The following is a 19,694-nucleotide window of genomic DNA, read 5'->3' as shown; positions in this document are numbered from 1 at the left end:
TGGGAGAATCTTAAAGGCAGAGAGTAAGATACTTATTATCTGCAATGGAGTTCACAAGAAACTGATCGCTCAACAGAAACACTCCAGACCAAAAGGGGTTGGCAAGAAGCATGCAAGGTCCTGCAAACAAGACTACTCTATTTAGTAAGGATATCATTTAAAATTGAAGGCAAAATAAAGACCATTCCAGACAAAGAAAACTAAAAGAGTTCATTACCACCAAACCTGTGTTGTAAGAAATGTTAAAGGCACCACTTTAAGAAGAAGAAGAAATATATAGAGAAATATAGGTATAAATAAAAAGAATGGCAATAAATATCTATCAATAATAACCTTAACTATAAATAGACTAAATGCCCCAATCAAAAGATATAGGGTAGCTGAATGGATAAGAAAACATGGCCCAGAAAGCTAGATAAGTGACAGAGGCATCTTCTCATTGAGATAGTTTCTGGCTTCTTGCATCTTCCTTGCCCCAGACTTGGTGATTTTGATTTTGGCAATGAGCTCTCAGAGCGGGAACGTGGCCTATCCCAGGACTCAAGAGGCATCAAATATGTTTAGATTCAAAAATGACAAGTGTGATAAGAGTGTTCAGACCAAGAAAATTAATACAAAACTTCATGCTGGAATATATTAGTACTGTAAAGCAGTATTTGAATGGTGTGTAAAATACAGCAAATGCAACCCATTGTCAAAGCCTAAAAAAATGAGCTAAATGTTTACCAAAGATATAGATAATGTGCCTGTGAACTTAAAGTTTGCACAAAATGTGGAAAGAAGATATTGTTACTCTAATAAATAACCAGAAGAGACAGAAAACATTGAAAATAATCCACATTCCAACTGTAGAAGAAGCTGTGGAAGAAATGAAAAAGAGAGTGATAATTTAGATTTTGATATTGATTTAAATACTCAGGAGAAGATGACAATCAAATAGATTAAATATTAGTCTGGTCAGTGTGGTTCAGTTGGTTGAGCATCGTCCCATGCACCAGGAGGTTGCTGGTTCAATTCCGGATCAGGGCACATGCCTGGGTTGCTGGCTTGATACCCAGTAAGGGGCATATAAGAAGCAGATGATTGATGTTTATCTCACATTGACGTTTCTCTCTCTCCCTCTTCCTTCCTCTCTCTCTCTGAAATCAATAAAAACATTTTTAAAAACCTTTAAAATATTAAAAGTCAATGTGAAAACAGGAAATTCTGAACAACTTTAGACTTTGAGGGTTTTACAAAAATATACTGTGAAGTCCTAATAAAGATTTTGGAATAACCTGTAGAAAATGACAATGTTTATACATGGACAATATAAATAGTGTATGACATCTAAACTTTATGCAAAGTTTTCTTACAATATTTTTAAGTATCATATGAGAGCATATCTGCCAAAATGAGCATTGGGGTATCATAATGCTGTTCAATGGAATTATTTAGAATAATATTCTACCAAATATCAAAGTAAACAAGATTCAGAATTGATGCTTTTATAAGAACTATCTCATGAAAAAAATCAGATGACATTCTTGCTAGCCTCAAAAATTGGTCCTTAGTATGTACCTTTTGACAAATTCATCTCAAGTAAATGACCCATAAAACAAAAGTCCCTTTATTTAATGTTTGGTTGCTTTATAAAGCAAAAAGGTTATTTTTTAATAATAATCTTTAACAAGTATGTAGCAATTTTAAAAAGTATTTTATGTACATAATCACATTTCAACCTTTTTACTTTTGTAAAATATACATACAGAAAACTAAATAACATATATATATACATATAGTTTAATAAATAATTATAAAGAAAACTCATACATCTACACCTGTATAATGAAACTACACCTAAAAATATAAATCAGCTTTATCTGATTTTTGAACTTTTATTTCTCTTTTTATTTTGAAAAATCTCAAACTTAAAGAGAAGTAGCAAAATAGGAAGCCGATCAATGATTCTTTCCCATCATTGATGTTTTTATTTCTCTTTCCCCCTTCTTTCCTCTCTTTTGAATGTTTTTGAGTTTCATTTGCTTTTTTAAAAATATATTTTATTGATTTTTTTTTACAGAGAGGAAGGAAGAGGGATAGAGAGTTAGAAACATCGATGAGAGAGAAACATCGATCAGCTGCCTCCTGCACACTCCCCACTGGGGATGTGCCCACAACCAAGGTACATGCCATTGACCGGAATCGAACCTGGGACCCTTCAGTCCACAGGTCGACATTCTATCCACTGATCCAAACCAGCTAGGGCTCATTTGCTTTTTAAAAAATATTTTTGTTGATTTCAAACACATGGAGACAAGGCTAAATAGCATATTATAAAACAATGAAAAGGTAACCAATGCAATGAAGGAAGAAATAAAACATTACCTGGAAATAAAGGAAAATGAAATAAAGGAAAGGAAATAAAGGAAAACAACCCAAAATCTATGGGACAGAGCAAAAGCAATCCTGAGAGGGAAGTTCATAGCATTTCAGGCCTAACTCAAGAAGCAAGACAAATCTCAAATAAACAATCTAACTCTATACTTAAAAGAACTAGAACAGAACAACAAACAAAGCCCATAGTAAGTACAAAGAAGGAAATAATAAAAATCAGAGGAAAAATAAATGACACAGAGACTAAAATAAATTAATTAATAAAAAGATCAATGAAACCAACAGCAAGTTCTTTGAAAAGATAAAATAGAGGACCCAAATAAGTAAAATCAGAAATGAAAGAAGAGAAGTAACAACTGATATCGCAGAAATACAAAGGATTGTAAGAAAATACTATGAACAACTTATGTCAACAAATTGGACAACCTGGGCGAAATGGACAAATTAATAGAAACATAGAATCACCCAAAACTCAATCAGGAAGAATTAGAAAAACTGAATAGACTGATTACAACTAATGAAATTGAAGCAGTAATAATAATAATAATAATAATAATAATAATAAAACTCCCAGCAAACAAAAGTCCTAGAGCAAATGGCTTCACAGGCAAATTGTACCAGTAAAAAAAGAACTAACACCTATCCTCCTCAATGTATTTCAAGAAATTCAAGAAGAGAGAATGCTTCCAAGATGTTTTTACAAGGCCAGCATTATCCTAATTCCAAAAACAAATAAAGACATTACAAAGAAAAATAAGTATAGACCAATATCCCTGGTGAACATATTAGTAGATGGTAAAATCCTCAACAAAAAAAATTAGCAAATGGAATCCAGCAATACATTAAAAAGATCACACACCATGATCAAATGGGATTTAATCTAGAAATGCAAGGCTTGTTCAATATTTACATATCAATAAATGACATATCACATAAGAAAATGAAAGATAAAAATCACATGATCATAAAACTAGATGCAGAAAAAAATATTTGACAAAATCCAACACACATTTTTGATAAAAACGCTTAGTGAAGTGGGAATAGAGGTATCATACCTCAGCATATTAAATGCCATATATGACAAACTTATATTCAATGAGTAAAAACATCATGGTCAATGGGCAAAAAAGTAAAAGCATTTCCCTTAAAATCAAGAACAAGATAGGGATGTCTGCTTTCACCACTCTTATTCAACATAGTACTAGAAATCCTAGCCACAGTGATCAGACAAGAAGAAGAAATAAGAGGCATCCAAATTGGAAAAAATATAGAAATAAAATTGTCATTAATCACAGATGACATGATATTGTACATAGAAAACCCTAAAGAATCCACCAAAAAATACTATGTCTAATTAATGAATCTGGCAAAGTAGCAGAATACAAAAGTAATATTCAGAAATTGGTGGCATGTTTATACACTAATAATGATCTATCAGTATGAGAAACTAGTAAGAAAACTATCCCACTTATCATTGACAAAAAAAAAAAAAATATATATATATATATATATATATATATATATATATATATATATGTATATACATGGTACCTAGAAAAAAAATTAACCAAGGAAGTAAAAGACCTGTCTTCATAAAGTTATGATTCTGAAGAAAGAAACTGAGGAAGATACAAATAAGTGAAAGTATATAACATGATCTTGGAGAGGAAAAATTAACATCATTAAAATGTTCATAAAACCCAAAGCAATCTACAGATTCAATGTAATTCCTATTAAAATATCTATTAAGCCCTGGCCAGGTGGCTCAGTTGGTTAGAGCATCTTCCATACACCAAAAGGTTGTGAGTTTGATTCTTAGTCAGGGCACTTATCTCAATTGAGGGTTTGGTCGCCTATGAGGAAGCTTATGGGAGGCAACCGATCAATGTTGTTGTTTTTTTTCTCTCTCTCCTCTCTTTCTTTCTCTTGCTGAAATTAATAAAACATATCCTCAGGTTATGATAGAACAAAAACTATTAAAATACCATATAATGTCATGTATATGTGGAATCTAATGAACAAATTAAGTGATGAACAAAATAGAACTGGAGACATGGAGACATGAAACAGACCAACAACTGTCAGAGAGCAGGGGTTTGGGGGGAACTGAATGACAGAAGGTGAAGAGATTAGCCAAGAACATATATGCATAACCCATAGGCACAGACAACAGTGTGGAGATGGCCAGAGGGAAGGGTGGGTGAAGGCTGGGTGGAAGTGGGCAAAGAGGTGGGAGACATCTGTAATAGTGTCAACAATAACATTAAATTTAAAAAATTAAAAAGAAATGATGTGTGGATCTAAATATCGAATAGGAGTAGCTGTAGAAAAGGGAATGTTATGTGAAAATGGTCTCTTGAATTTTGCCGAGCCCAACACTAGATCACTCATTCCCACCTCCAATGAGAGTAGGCACAGCCACCCAGGGGTCCTGAGGGCTCCTTTGCTCTGTATATTCTCCTGCCACTGAAATCTGACCTCCTGAGATAATTCTATAAATTACACCTCTCTTGTGCAAACATCATCTTTCTCCAAGCTAATTATCTTAGGAAATGCATTACACTGAAAACAATATGCAACATGTGCAGCAACTAATTCACCTGTTAGTGTGAATTAGCCAATGGTTATTTTCAGCCTGGCACCTAATAGCACAGGGCAGTAAAGAAGTGAGTGTCCATGGAATTTGAAAGTTGGGCTGTAACAGACTATTCTAAAGCCAGCATATCTGCCAAATCATGTCTGATGTCCAAACCAAATGATATATATTATTAATATAATATTTATATGCATACAAACATGTATATTGAACAATGCAATGCTGCTACAAAATGTTAAAATAATATACCATCTGTAGGTGGCTCAATGATCCTCTAAGCTTTCTCTCTCCCTATTCCTAAACTATGCATGTAATGAGAGCACTTGGTATGACAAAGGCATTATTCAAAAGCTTTCCCACAGTGTTTCTTTTAATCCTACAAGCATGTAAAAGATCTACAGTCACCTCCATTCACATATGAAGTATAGAAAATGAGATCGCCTGCCCAAGAAAACACAGTGATGACGGGTGGATCTGAGATAGAAGCTTGAGTCTGTGGTTCCAGTGCAGAACCCATAGACAATAGTGAACAATAATTTCCGGTTGATGGCCCAGAAGTTCAGAGTCCTAGTTACAGCATCCTAGTGCTGTGTATGCTACACTGTAAATAATTAACAATTTGCCTATAAGTACAAAGGCTTAAAACATTATATAACCATAAATGATTCAAGAAACCAAATTTTTGAAATTGGTTTATTTTTTCTCAGACTGGGAGAAATTTGGTATCAATGTTCTGTTTCCAATGTAATGCACTTCATAAGATAATTCAGCATTAATGTTTAGTGATACAATTTTCTTTCACTTGTCTTTATATAACTTAGTCTTTAAGTGTGTAATTTGCTCGCTGAAATTAACAGATGGAGATTAGAAACGTATAAGCTAGGGATGTTATGTGGTATGTTCTAAACTCAGTGGATTAAATGTCATATATATGAATATATATTTTACATATATATATATATATATATACACACACACATACATAATAATGAAATTAAGGAATATTAGAGAATGTGTATCTCTTAATTCGTAAAGACTTCTACATATCACCTACATGCAACCTACATTATCTTTTATAATTATCTATTCAGCTAGAACTCTCCCAATAATTAGGTAATATATATATATTATGTTGAATGCTTAGAAGAAAAGTAATAAATCTTCTGTTAAATAAAGTTTTTCAGCATGACTTCAAAAGCTATTTTTTAGGTTCTGTGTATTGAAAACAACAGTTTATACACTAAACTATACCATATTTATATATTAATCAAGGAAACATGGAAGAATATAGTTTTTGTAAGTTTGCATTCAGTATACATTTGAAATGTCAGTCAGATTTGCTAGACCAAAATTAAAGTAAAAATACTTAATCCTAATTTCTGTATGGAAACATTTTAAGTTAATATTACCTATAGGTCAAAAGTATAATACATAGTTTACAAAAGCATTTTATACATTACATATTTAGTTACAATTTTATCTATGAATTACATCATCAAGAGCTGCTACATGTTCAATTGTAAGAGATTGGTTTTCTATTAGAATTAGTTATTTAAAGAAAAGTGCATAACTAACACTTTCTACAGCATAAATAGTTGCTTATAAAAATACATTTTTTTAGTCATATTGCCAAAGTAGGGTTGTGGTTTTTCTTTATTTGTCTATTAATTTATTTTTGTTTTATGTCTGGTTTTGTTTTGGTTTGGCTTGGCTTTTTGGAGCCAAAAGGAGGAACATTTTAGGAAATATTTTTACCCACTGGATTCAGCAGAAGGGTGCCACCTGCTGGAAACATGGGCAAATTCTAAAATAGATCTGAGCACAAATTGTACTCATCCAACAAAACTAAAAAGTCAGTTACCAAGAGAAAATGATGCAAAGAAATTTATAAAAAAACAAGTTTCTATGCACTTACCAAGACATGCCTTGTTCTTTTTCTATTATTGCTATAAAAAGAGGAATGTTAACTTTAAAAACTTGAGAGCTATTTTTATTTGTTGAAGGTTTAAAACAAATTATTCATCCATTTTACATTCAAGGCAAATCTGTACACACAAATGCTATTTTTCTAATAGAAATGTGTTCAACTGTGGTTGTGTAAAACTTAGATGGTATGGCTTCAGACTGAAATAAATTTATTGTTAAATTTCTTTTATCTTAAATGTCACAGACTAGGACTAAGTCTCATCTCCACCACTTATGGAGACAAGCTTGATTAAGATGCTTAGTCTCTTTAGTCCTCTATCCTCATTCCTAACATAGGAGCTACTTCAAAAAGTTGCTTTGAGGATCAAGTTGGAAACTACATTCAGTAAATGTTACCTCACCAGCCTGGAGGACAGTACTCTGCTCGTGGCAAGCATTCCAAAAGTGATTTTAAAAAATAGGAAGTTACAACTACCAACTCAAGATTTTGAACTCCTCGATGGATATTGATCAAGTTAAGTGGAAATCAGTGTATCTAAACATATCAAAGCATTTATTTTTAGACACTTTATAAGTGTGGAGTGTTATGAAAACAAAAGTAATGGTAAACATTCCTTTAATCAATGAAACTTGAAAGGAAATACCACTAAGAGGATACAAAACATTTCCAGTGATTTCGAATAGGAGCAGGAGTAGAGAGCCCCTGCTTTTCTTGTTGCTGCTGCTCCCGGAAAGAGGTGCCTGTGTCCCTGGCACCCTGTGCCGGAGAACAGTAACAGGATGAAACAGGGAGGCAGAGCTCTCTGGAGCACCATAACAACAACCAAATTATGTGGTCATAACCGTTTTGCGCAGAGAAAGGAGTACGGTCTTCTATCGCGCTGTAAGTGGAAAGAGGTGTCTAATGGCTTCAGGACAAGGTACTTTTGAGGTTTCATAAAATGAACACCTTCCTGGCAGCGTTCAAAAGCTTGAATCACTCACAATCAATACACAGCCTGCGATTACCAGGAACACGCCCCCTATTTAACCATTAAGTAGGAATTCATAAAGCTACAGTTCTTTAAATTTTGTGAATAATTTTTTTCCCCCAGAAATATCAGAGAAGCCTGAATAATCAGTCATGGCTATATGGAGGTATTATATCAAGTCCCACATGGGAGTTGTGTGACAATTGCAAAATTAGACCACAATGACTAATGCTGTTAATAAAAACGTAGTAATCTTACAGCAAGTAGCTTAAGCATTCACAGCCATTGTTCATATTATCTGGCCATCACTCTATATGTCAAGCTTTAGACAAAGAATATAATAGATATAGGTATTTTCTTGGAGTCCTTGAAAACCCCCAATATTGCCAGGTATATTTTAATCAGACTTCCCTTCACGTTGCAAAATTAATCTCTCTCTCATTTTAACTCAACCATAATAGGCAGACCACTGACATTTTAAAATCAGGTAAATACTCAGAAAGGCACTTTAAAAACTCAATTAAAAGAGGAGTTCTGCAAGTGGCCACTCCCTGAATATTTTGGAAAGACCATGAACAAAAATGCAGGCTAACAAGAAAAATGGATTCAAGCTTGAATGTATCTCTTCATATGAATTTGAAGCAGCAGATTGGCCCTGACCGAAGGCTTTGCTGTGCACAGACAGCCTGTCCACTATTCACACATTCCCGGTGCACTGCTCAGCTTCTGCCTCCCACCTCCACCGCCACGGAACGGTGTGCAGCACCTCGAGTAACCAGCTGGTGTCACAGGTTAGTGAGCAAAGATTTCATGTGGGGACTCTCACCTGACTAATCGTTCATATTGGTAGCATCGTTCCAAAAGCAATAGAGAGGCTCAGTGGCGTGCTAATGAAATTTAGGGGCTGTCAGCCTGAAAGAGGATGCTAAATCCTTGCTCTTCTCCTGAAATATTTTTATAATCTGTTAACCAGTTGCTGCCTCCTAGTGTGTACTGGAGGGAGCAGGGAAATGTGACATAAGGGGAAAGACCTGTGTTTAAACACTTTCTCACTTATCTCAGAAAAGGGAGCAAAGAGGATGGTTTAAGAAAACAACTGCTTTGTAAAGACTGCAACATTCACCCCAGGAAACTGGGGGCGGGGGGCGGGGGAGTGAAGGGGGGAGGAGAGGGGTGTGCTTTAAGGCATTGAGTAATACCCATCACCTGTGTGGAGAGAGGGACATGAGTAGGGGAGGGAAAGCAGAAGAGAGAGACCACAAGCCTGACCTAATGGTCTCATCTGCCTCCAGGCCACTCCTGGGCCATTTACACAGCTCCCCTCAGTGTTTAGGATATGCAGAGAGCAGAGCCTCTACTGGAACCTAGCCGCTTGCACACCCTTTCACCCCACTTCTAGCAATTAGCTGGGACTGTCTCTGCCAGAAACGCACAGGGTACCTTTCTTCAACGGTGCACTGGGGATCAAGGGCCCTTCTCTGGTGCCCCAGCGCCTCTGCGCTCCAGCTTCCTGGTTACCCCCTGAGTAACTCAGGGTAGCCCTCTCAGCGCACAGTCTGTAACTGATGTCAACGTGGCAGGACCTGGAGCCCAGGCGTCACTGCCTCCCTCCTCCTGACCAGGGCACCTTGGCGCTCCAGACCCTACAACTTTGGGGAAAGCGACAACAACTCCCCAGTCACCCCAACCCAGGGCCAGAGACGCAATGGAGATCCACCTTAGGGTTACGCTACAGATTGCTAAAGACAGGAACAACAAAAGGGGTGGTCGGTGTGGAGAGATGTTGAGGGGACAGAATTAACCCTCGGCCAGCACTGGGCACCACATCTCTGTAGACACAACATATCCGGACCCAACAAATCACGAAAGCCAACATCTCCCCAGCTCCCCACAATATTTGTCGTTTTGCTCCCCAGCTCGCTCCTCTCAACAGCCACGCACACCTGGCATCCCCTCTCCCCCCACTTAGCCCCCGTCCCGGTCTCCTCAAAAGAAAGAGAGAGACGAAAGGAAAAACTCTGCCAGCCTAAAGGTCATCTGCCTCCTCCCGTACCTTTGGCCAGCGCTCCTCTCAGCTCGGCGGGCTCGAACCCCGCAAGCGGACACCCCCAGGAGCGCACCAGTTCCTCCCGCGGGCTTCACTAGGAGCCAAGACGCCCCCATCCTTTTGCCCGGGCCGCCTCTCCCGCCCGCGGTGGCCTGCCCGCCGGAGCTCCCGGGCCGTCCCCAGCCTTTACCTCTCTTCCCCCTTCCCCGCGGCTCTCCACCTTGCGCATCCTCTCGCCCGGCCCGAGCGCACCGAGAGGCTCTAACTTCCTGCGGAGTCCATGGAGGAGCACGGGGAGCCAGGAACCGGGCGGGGGGAGAGTGGGGAGAGGAGTGGGGAGGGGGAGGCGTGGGAGCCGAGCGGCGGAGGAGGGGCTGGAGGAGCGCGGACTGGAGCCTCCCTTCCCAGGAGGGCCTGCCCGCCGCCACCGACTCACCTGGTCCGCCGGCTGCGCCTGGCTCGCCCTGGCCCCCGGGGTGGGCTGCTGCTCCTGCTTCATGGCTGTCATCGCCCGCCGCCGCGTTGGCGCTCACTTCCTCGCCGGCACTTCAGACTCGGGGACCATCCCTTGGCAGGGATCGCAAGTCACAGGCGCCCAGCGCTCTCCGAACGGGCGGAAGGGAGAGAGGCAGAGACGCGGTGGGGGGAGGGGAGCGCAGGGAGGAGAAGAGGAGCGGCACCGGGGAGGCTCCCCCTAGCAGGATCCCTCCTTCGGCTACCGCAGACCCTCTAACTCCCCACTCCCCCCGCCCCCACACCCCAAAGCGTCCAGAGCCTTGGAGACCAGACAGACCACACCAAGTAGCAAGTTAGTGGCACGGCGAGCGGCACCTCGCGGAGCGCCGGAGGAACCCGGCTGGCATTCTACTGCGTCCTGCGCCCCTCGCTGCCCCGGGGGCTCCCTCGCGGCTCAGAGCGCCAGGTGGAGCAGCCGCCGCCGAGCTACAGCCTGGCGGGACCGAGCCCCGAGCAGCGCGCGAGCTCCCTACCCGCGCGCGCGGCCGGGCTGCGGGGCTCCGCTGGCCCCGCACCACCCGCCCCCCGCAAGGCTCCAGCTAAAACCCGGAGAAGTGGCGTGCGCCCGTGCAAAGCCCTCGATGGCTCCAGCGCTGCCACTGGGCATGCTCCACCGCTCCAAGAGGACAGGGGCAGTGGGGAATTGGGGGGCGCAGAGCCCCACGGAAGCCACCAACGCCCAAGAGGTTGTTCCTAATTATGACCAGAGGCCGCCCTGCACCTCCTGATTTGGGGCAGTGGCCAGCCTCCAGCCTGGATTCCCTGCTGCCAGCCTGGCTGATGCCAGGGGAGATCAGAAGAGGTTGATTTAAAACATTAATTAGTAAGGATGCTATTCAAGAACTCAGTTGTGGGTTTTTTGTTTGTTTGTTTGTTTCTTTTCTTTTTCCTGGACACGTAGCAAAACCTTCACATTTTAAGTCCCTTTCCATTCTTCTCTTCGCTCAATACAACTCTCTCTCCTTCAAAGTTTGTTTATTGAGCATTTACCATGTGCCAAACACACTGTAAGGCTTGGAGGGATTGCAAGGAAGAGAGACTAAAACCGGGCCAGTTTTAGTAAATTCCCTGCCTGCAGGGCGTCTATGACAGTGGAGGTCCTGGGAGCCTGGAGCAGGGATCTAAACAATGAGTCAGTGTAACTCTTTGGAGCTTGAATTCTTGTGGGTATCACGGATACAGTTCACCACTTCCATCCAGATGAGCTAGCAGTTCCCTTTCCTGGCTTGCCCTGGGTGCTAGGAAGGACCTGCCCAAAGTAGATGGGCAAGGAAGACGTCCCCAAGCCTTAGGTACAGGTTGTTGGCAATTGCTCAGGAGAGAAATTGCAGGAGAGAATTCAATATGCAGACCTTACTGGAGTCAGCACCTGAGCTGAGAACAGGTTGCAGCAGAAGGGACAGAGAATATGGATGGGCAGGGGGAGGGGATTAGCCTTGAGATGTTTTATTGGCCAAGGACTAGCTCCCTCCTTGTCTGAGTAGCCACTTCCCACCCAGGGGCTGTTGTGGGATAGCAGGAGTTGTGCTACTGACTCCTTAATTCCTCACACATGCATGGCCACACTTGTCCTAAACATTAATTGTAACAATGGTTGCTTTAAAATACATATTTTTAAAGAAATCAATCTCTTCACCAGATTGGATTAAATTAGAAAAGAAAAATATAATGAGTTTATCTTTTTTTTCTTTTTTTTTTTTTTTTAAATCCTCATGGGAGGATATTTTTCCTATTGATTTTTAGAGAGTGGAAGGGAGGAGCAGAGACAGAGAGAAAAACATAGGATATGTGCCCTTGACAAGAATCAAACCTGAGACCCTTCCATCTGAGGAGCCAAACCCTCTAGGGCATGAGTTTCGCTTTAGAAAGGTGGGGTTTGGGTAAAGAGAGAGCTTGCTTTTCAAAATTAGGTAATCAAATTAGGCAGTCAAGTGAATATTAGAAGTGACCTCTAATAGAGGGTTGGTCTATTTCAGCAGATATAACTTTGTAATAAAACTAACTTTGCTTATTGAAAAAGTACAAGACAAAGTTTTAAAATGAAATACTGGTCAAATAGCTATTGGACAGTTGATCCAACAAATCTGACAATCCAGATTTCCCTCACATGTAATTTTTCTGCCCTTATATTTCGCTCTTCTGTTCATTATTTGAGTTTATTCATCCCTTGAATGTGTTTTCATTTTGGATAACTGACTTGACTTGAAGGAATCCACTTTATGTGCAAAGATTTCTGTTGACATAGGACAAGTATAGACAAGAGGGAATTATCCTCATCCTATTTAGATTACTTATTTGAATGAATTCAGCTGTACAACTCACATTCATTTTCAGTATTCAGTATAAAAGCCACTTTATTTACAAATTGATGTAAGTCCTTATATGTTTCATGTATAAGGTGACTTGTGTGTATGTCATATTTTTAAAGGAAGGCTTTTTTATTTGAGTCTTTGTCTTTCTGTTGGGTATTATTTTTGTCTAAACCAAACACATTATTTTATAGCAGTTAGGATCCAAGTCAAGGTCAGTAATTAAAACTTAATCACATGTAAAGGTCAGTAATTAAAGCTTAATCACATGATTATATATTGATTTTATGAATCAAAACCTATCATCTGAGTAGTAAATTATTTATATATGTTTAAAATTTAGTGGAAGGAGAGTCAACAACTGCTTAGAAAAATACAAAATAAAATCAACAGATAAGTTAATTACTCCACAAAGGATCCTTGATATCCATCAAATTTCCTCATGCTCTCTAGTGACACATTAGTGTATAGTTACAATTCTTGTCTTGATAATATTTTTAAATTCAGAAAATGAAAAATTTATTTGCAGAGTATCATTTCTGAAATTTAAAGACCTACTAAAGGAGAATGTTATAGAGATTTACAGAATATTTTGAGTACTTTTCTTATATATTGTCTTTAATAAGCTAACTCATGGACAACCATACAATTTATAAGACTTATATAATGACTAGAGGCCCGATGCACAAAATTCATGCAAAAGTAGCTCTTCCTTCCCCCAGTTGCCGGCACTGGCTTCCCTCTGGCACCTGGGACCCGGGCTTGCCTCACAGCCCCAGCTTCATCCGGAAGGTTGTCCTGAAGGATGTCTGGTCTAATTAGCATATTACACTTTTATTATTATAGATAAAGGAGTTTTTTCTAAGTTTTGTGGAATGGAATCAGACTTTAATTGCAGACCCGGAGAGATTGTCTATTTGGGTTATAAATGTCTAAACCGTGCTTGCAATACATGAGCATTTCATTGACTCCACCACTACCTTCTGAAAAATGTTATTGCCTCAAATCCTAGTTCCAAGTGCCCATGTAGACATGACCCACCATTTGCTTCCATGTTGACTTGTGTTTCTGAAGTCACTAAAAAACTTCATCACTTGCAACATTGTGAACATATACAATGTCTTCCTTTCCTCCATACTTGATTTAAAAGTGAGATGCCAACACAGTACATTTCATTTCACCTGCATTTATTAATATGAGTAGTTGAGGATAGCTTTGAGATTTAGATAACAATTAAATTCATGTAAAATTAGCATTAAAGTGTTTCAGCATTTGTGGCAAATATGGGTTGCTCCAGAATATGTAGGTCATGTGTGCTGCTTTTAGTACTCCATGTTGAATACTAGACCCAGAACCCAGGTTTATTTCAACAACAATCAGTAACAAATATGGCCTGGCAAAACTCTGCTATGTTTGAGAAGGAGAGAGTCTCATGAGATTTTTGTGAAGCTGGAGTGCCTTTAGATATAAACTCTTCAGTATCAGATAAATTAGGTAGGACTCAGTGAACAGCAAGTTGCCTGGAATCTCTCCCTCTTTTTTTTTTCCTCTCCTTCCTGAGATAAGCCTGTGGTGTCATGTAAAGGCCACCTGATGGGGCTTTCCCTGGCATCAGCCAGTCTCTATTGAGTGTCTGTAATGAGCACAGCATTCTGAAGACAGAGTTCATGAGCTGTGCCTTCAGGGACCTGGCCTGAAATGTGCCCAATTAGCTTTGCGTAGATCAAGAAATAGCTTCACTTCACATTCTTCTGCTATCACTTGCTTTCGATTTATAAATCACCTCAACTCACCTCAACCGGCTTCTTGAATTCCCCCAAGTGTATATCATGTCACTGGGCAGAAAACCAGTATGCTGAGGAATCTTCAGAAACAAGCTATATTTCAGAAGCTCTAACCAGTAAACTATATTAAAAATTGATTGTAAAGAAAGTAAAAGAACTACAGGCACTATATATTTAAGTGATATCCTTTTATACTACTCATACTGTTCTGATTGTTTTGGCATTAATTTAGCTAAACTTTTTGTCAGTATCTGTCTATGGCAGGGAGACTTTCCTGCTGTAAAAATTCATAGCCCAATTATGATCTCTGGTGGAAGCAGGCAGAGTTGCAATATCCTGAGAGCATTCTTGTTGCTCACTGGAGATCTAAAGATATTGATGAAGTGCTCATTCACGCTGAGCTCTGTGCTGTACAGTCTTCTCAGTTGTTAATAAACACACCTGACATCTTCCTTTCACCCCAGCCCTTCTATGACATATAGAAATAGGGTATTAAGAAGGGAAAACAATGCAAATGATTGTGCTCATGTAATATTTTCTCTCCATATGTTTCTCTGAATTGCAATGCCAGAATAACTTGAGAATGTAAGAGATTTGCCTGTTATCATTATTATTTTTATCCACCAGATGCTTGACAAAGGGTCTGTGTTTATTCATTTGATTGTCTAATGAATTGGTTACATTAATTAGCATACTAAAAAATAATACTTTCTGGCCTTGGCTACGTGGCTGTAGGTTGGGCATTGTCCTATACACCCAAAGGTTGTGGGTTTGATTCCCAGTCAGGCCACATACCTAGTTTTTGGGTTCAGTCCCTGGTAGGGGCAAGTAGGGCAACTGATCGGTGTTTCTCTCTCACATCTCTCTCTCTTTCTCTCTCCCTCACCTAAAATCAATTAAAAAACATATCCTCACGTGGTAAGGATAAAAAATAAAGATTTTCTGTCTCTTTTAGCTGATATTAGTGAATATTTCCCCCTGATCTTCACATTTCTTTAGAAATACACTCAAGTTTTATGAATCATATTATGTCCACAAATATCAAAAAGATTGTCATATATGAAAGGTTTTTAGAAAGATTGGCATAACACTTGTTCTTTTCAGATGAGTCCTTTTTTTTTGGATGAACTAATTTCTTTAAACCTGATAGTTCTTTTTGTCATAAGCAAGGCTAGATTTTGTAATCATTCAAAATACCTCTTTGTTTGTCCTTGGAAAATAACTTATTACTGCGACTTACACTAGGACTTCATAATGGATACCTGATTTCTTTCCTCATATAATTCCCAAAACAGCACAAAGCACATTTCACAATCAGGGAAATCTTTCACGAATTGAAAGAAAAAAAATTTCTACAGTGGGGTCTTTACTAGTTTCTGAAGAGAAGGGAGGACATCCATTTTTTGTAACAACATCATGCTTTATTTATTTTGAGGAATTTAATTTTGGATTCAGTCTCCCCCAAGAATTTTCTTCTTGAAAACAAAGGATAATCTAATGTAAGATTTAGGTGAAACAGTTCCCAACCATCCACTGACATCAAAGGGCCCCTGTCATTTATGTCCACCAATCGACCTCTGACCATTGGGAATTATTCTTCTACCATCTCCAAAGAAAATTGAGGACAAGTCCTTGGATTCACAGCCAGTTCTTTCACCATATATAATCATCTGTTTAGATTATACAAATATAGTTTCAGGACATCTTGGGATGTGATCTCTATTGAAATAAGGCACATTAAAACACATCTCTCATTATTGAACACTGTTTAACTTTGTTTAAGCTATTAGTCTAGATGGGTTGCTTACTGTTAATGTAGAGCAGTTCTTATAGTCTTACTAGAGGCCCGATGCATGAAATTTGTGCAAGAGTAGGCCTTCCTTCCCCTGGCTGCCAGCACCGGCTTCCCTCTGGCACCCGGGACCTGGGCTTCCCTTGCAGCCCCAGCTTCATCTGGTCTAATTAGCATATTATGCTTTTATTATTATAGATATTCATCTATCTGTCTACCATCTATCTATATCTACGAGAGAAAATAATTGAGTTGTTGAATATCTATCTTATAAATATAAATATTTACTAAAGTCATATATTTATTCAAATCAAAGAAAAGTAGAAAAAGGAGGAAGAGATTAAGGAGGAGTGGGAGGATAAAAAGAGTGGAAAAAAAGCTAAAATAATGCATCCTGAAGCTGTTAGGGATATTAAGGTATATTTTCTTTTATATTTTTATTAAATCTCATAAAGATTATGAAATATCTTAATTCCTATTCGTTAGGTCCTCAATCTAACTCCTGCCATTGGTTGTAGTCTATGTATTCATATAATTTTATAAAGAGTCAAATTTTAATTTCTTAATTCCTCTCTTGGTTGATTTATATTTGATATTTCCTATCAATATTAAGATTACATTTTCTTGTAATACTTTATCATTTTGCACTTAATAATTAATTGTAAGCATTAGTGGAGGAGGTGGAGATAATCTATAACAAATATCACAGTGTATACAAATCAATGTCTAGAGAAATATCCTTTAATTTGCTATTTTATTGAGTCATCCATGTTTAATCCTAGTTGAGAAGACATTGAAATAGCCTGAGAGGAAGGATGATCAGTTTTCTTTAGAGGTTTCTTCCCCTCCCTGTGCAGAGGCCATTAACTCTTCTGATCTATACTAATAATAGAGGAATATGCAAATTGGCCAGGACGCCATAACATAACAATTGAACAGCAGGGACCTGAGGCTGCATGGCGCCTGGCCGGGGTGGGGGACCTCAGGCCACGCCCCCTGCCCAGAGGGGCTTGACAGGGACCTCAGGTCATGCCCCCCACCCCGATGCCAGACTGGGGAACCTGAGGCTGTGCCGAGGGACCTGAGGCTGCATCCCCCACCCAGCAAGGCTTGACGGGGGACCTCAGGTTGCACCCCTGCCTGGCAGGTCTTGATGGGAAACCTGAGACTGCATCCCCCACCTGGCGCTGGGCTGGGGGACCGGAGGCTGCACCCCCCACCCAGAGTGGATTGATGGGGGTGGGGCCGGCAGGGTCTGGGTCTCCTACATTTTCGAAGGGCATGTGGGTGGTGGGCAGGGACTTGACTCTGGGTCCCACAGTGTGCCCCAGACTCTGACAGGAGGGAGATTTTCATATACATTTTACTAATTTTCTTTCATCTCTGACACTTCTATTATAGAGAAAGGGCAAATAGCAATATTAAAACATTTCCTCTAATTCTCTTTTAATGTGCATAACTTTCGTGCACCGGGCCACTAGTAGATTTTAAATCACTACACAAGTTATGCCTTTCTACTATATAGTTTGCTCAGCATCCTAATTGTCGTAAGTGATATCTTACCTTTCCTATTAACCTGTAGCTTCTTGGGGGAGAGAAAACCTGTTGGAGGCTGAGGTACACTGAGTGTTTGCGCAGGGGTATGGGGAGGGATCTATATCAGTCTTCTTGCTTAAGCAGAGGCCTTGGAGGAAATGTACTTTGAAAAAAGTAACTCTTCTTTTTTTTTTTTTTAATATATTTTATTGATTTTCTACAGAGAGGAAAGGAGAGGGACAGAGAGCTAGAAACATCGATGAGAGAGAAACATCGACCAGCTGCCTCTTGCACACCCCCTACCGGGGATGTGCCCGCAACCAATGTACATGCCCTTGACCGGAATCGAACCTGGGACCTTTCAGTCCACAGACTGACGCTCTATCCACTGAGCCAAACCGGTTTCGGCAAGTAACTCTTCTTATTCCCTCAATATAAATTCCTCTCAATATATGAACCTCTATGTATTTTTATTTTAATTAATTGAACAGGGTCACTCAGGAGAAATATATTTTCTTTGTCTCCCTATTATATTAGAATATTTAACTTTTTTCTATGTGACATGTTCAAATTTCATAATCTTGATATTTCTCTGATCTACTATGCTGGATATAACTAAAGGTTCACCAGTTTTTGCTTAACATTAAGTTAAGGCCAGATAAACTTGGAATTTTTTTCATTGCTTATGAGCAGCAGCATGTTTTATACAATACTATGCCTGTAGTGCTAAAAACTCACAGGGAAAAATAAATTTGGAGATAACAGTTATATTGGCAATACCACTTCTAATACATTCTATTTTCCCTCTACTGCATAAATTGTATCCTGAGTTTGAGAGAAGAGAAGGTATACTGAGTAAAATTAAGAGGAAATGTTGATATTGAACATGCTATTTTGTTGTATTAAATAGATACATTTTATCTTATATGTGTTATCTGATACGATTGCACAGTGACATATGAGTACTAGAATTAGTGGGGTTATCCCGTTGAGGTATTAAAATGTTGAATCACTATATTATATACATTAAACCATTATAACTAATATAATATTGTGTATCAACTATATTTAAATAAATAAATAATAGATAAATAAATAGAGCTTAAATTTTCATAATCTGTCTATAATGCCAAAAATATTACAAGGGCAATAGAATCTTCTGGGATTATACCCAAACTCAGAGAATAGTTATTTTTGCTTCAAAGCCTTGGCACAAATTTTATTTATTTCTTGTTTTTAAAATATGTTTTTATTGATTTCAGAGAGAGTGAGGGAGATAGAAACATCGATGAGAGAGAAACATTGATTGGCTGCCTCCTGCAAGCCCCCACTGGGTATCTAATCCACAGCTAGGGCATCTGCCTTGACCAGGAATTAAACCAGTGACCTCTTGGTGCATGGGACAATGTTCAACCACTGAGCCATACCAGCCAGGCATTGGCAGACATTTTAAATAAGCTTATTTGTCTGATGACTAGTTGTTGGACCACATATCAAAAAACAGGGTGAGAGAAATTGCTATTAGATAGAATATACAAATAATAACAAAAAGGGTAAATATATAATCTTCTATATTATAAAAGCCTAAGCGACCATTACAGTGGGACGACCAGAATGACCGGTCGCTATGATGTTCACTGACCACCAGGGGGCAGATGCTCAACCCAGGAGCTGTCCCCTGGTGGTCAATGTGCTTTCACGGGAGAATGCTGCTCAGCCAGAAGCCGGGCTCATGGCTGGCAAGCGCATTGATGGTGGCAGGAGCCTCTCCTGCCTCCACAGCAGTGCTAAGGAGCAGCAAGCCGAATGGTAAGGAGAGAGAAGGCAGGTGGAAGGAGTGA

At 39.3% G+C, this 19,694-nt stretch overlaps 1 protein-coding gene and 1 pseudogene across 2 annotated transcripts in view; one reads left to right on the top strand and one right to left on the bottom strand.

The window, feature by feature from the left end:
- DPP10 (dipeptidyl peptidase like 10) overlaps positions 1-10,424 on the bottom strand; it is a gene marked incomplete at both ends in the record, with an annotated part of 660,265 nt that extends 649,841 nt beyond the window's left edge. The window contains one exon of the mRNA XM_079782730.1: positions 10,353-10,424. Coding sequence (XP_079638856.1) covers positions 10,353-10,424 — 72 coding nt within the window. The remainder of the gene's footprint in view (positions 1-10,352) is intronic.
- On the top strand, positions 503-945 carry LOC307106453 (uncharacterized protein C9orf85 homolog; annotated as a pseudogene). The gene has a single exon. The product of its transcript is annotated as an uncharacterized protein C9orf85 homolog (transcript).
- Positions 10,425-19,694: the final 9,270 nt, after the last annotated feature.

The sequence above is a fragment of the Cnephaeus nilssonii genome, assembly GCF_951640355.1.
Source record: "Cnephaeus nilssonii genome assembly, chromosome: 10".
Lineage (NCBI taxonomy): Eukaryota > Metazoa > Chordata > Mammalia > Chiroptera > Vespertilionidae > Cnephaeus > Cnephaeus nilssonii.
This window is presented reverse-complemented; position numbering and strand designations above follow the sequence as displayed.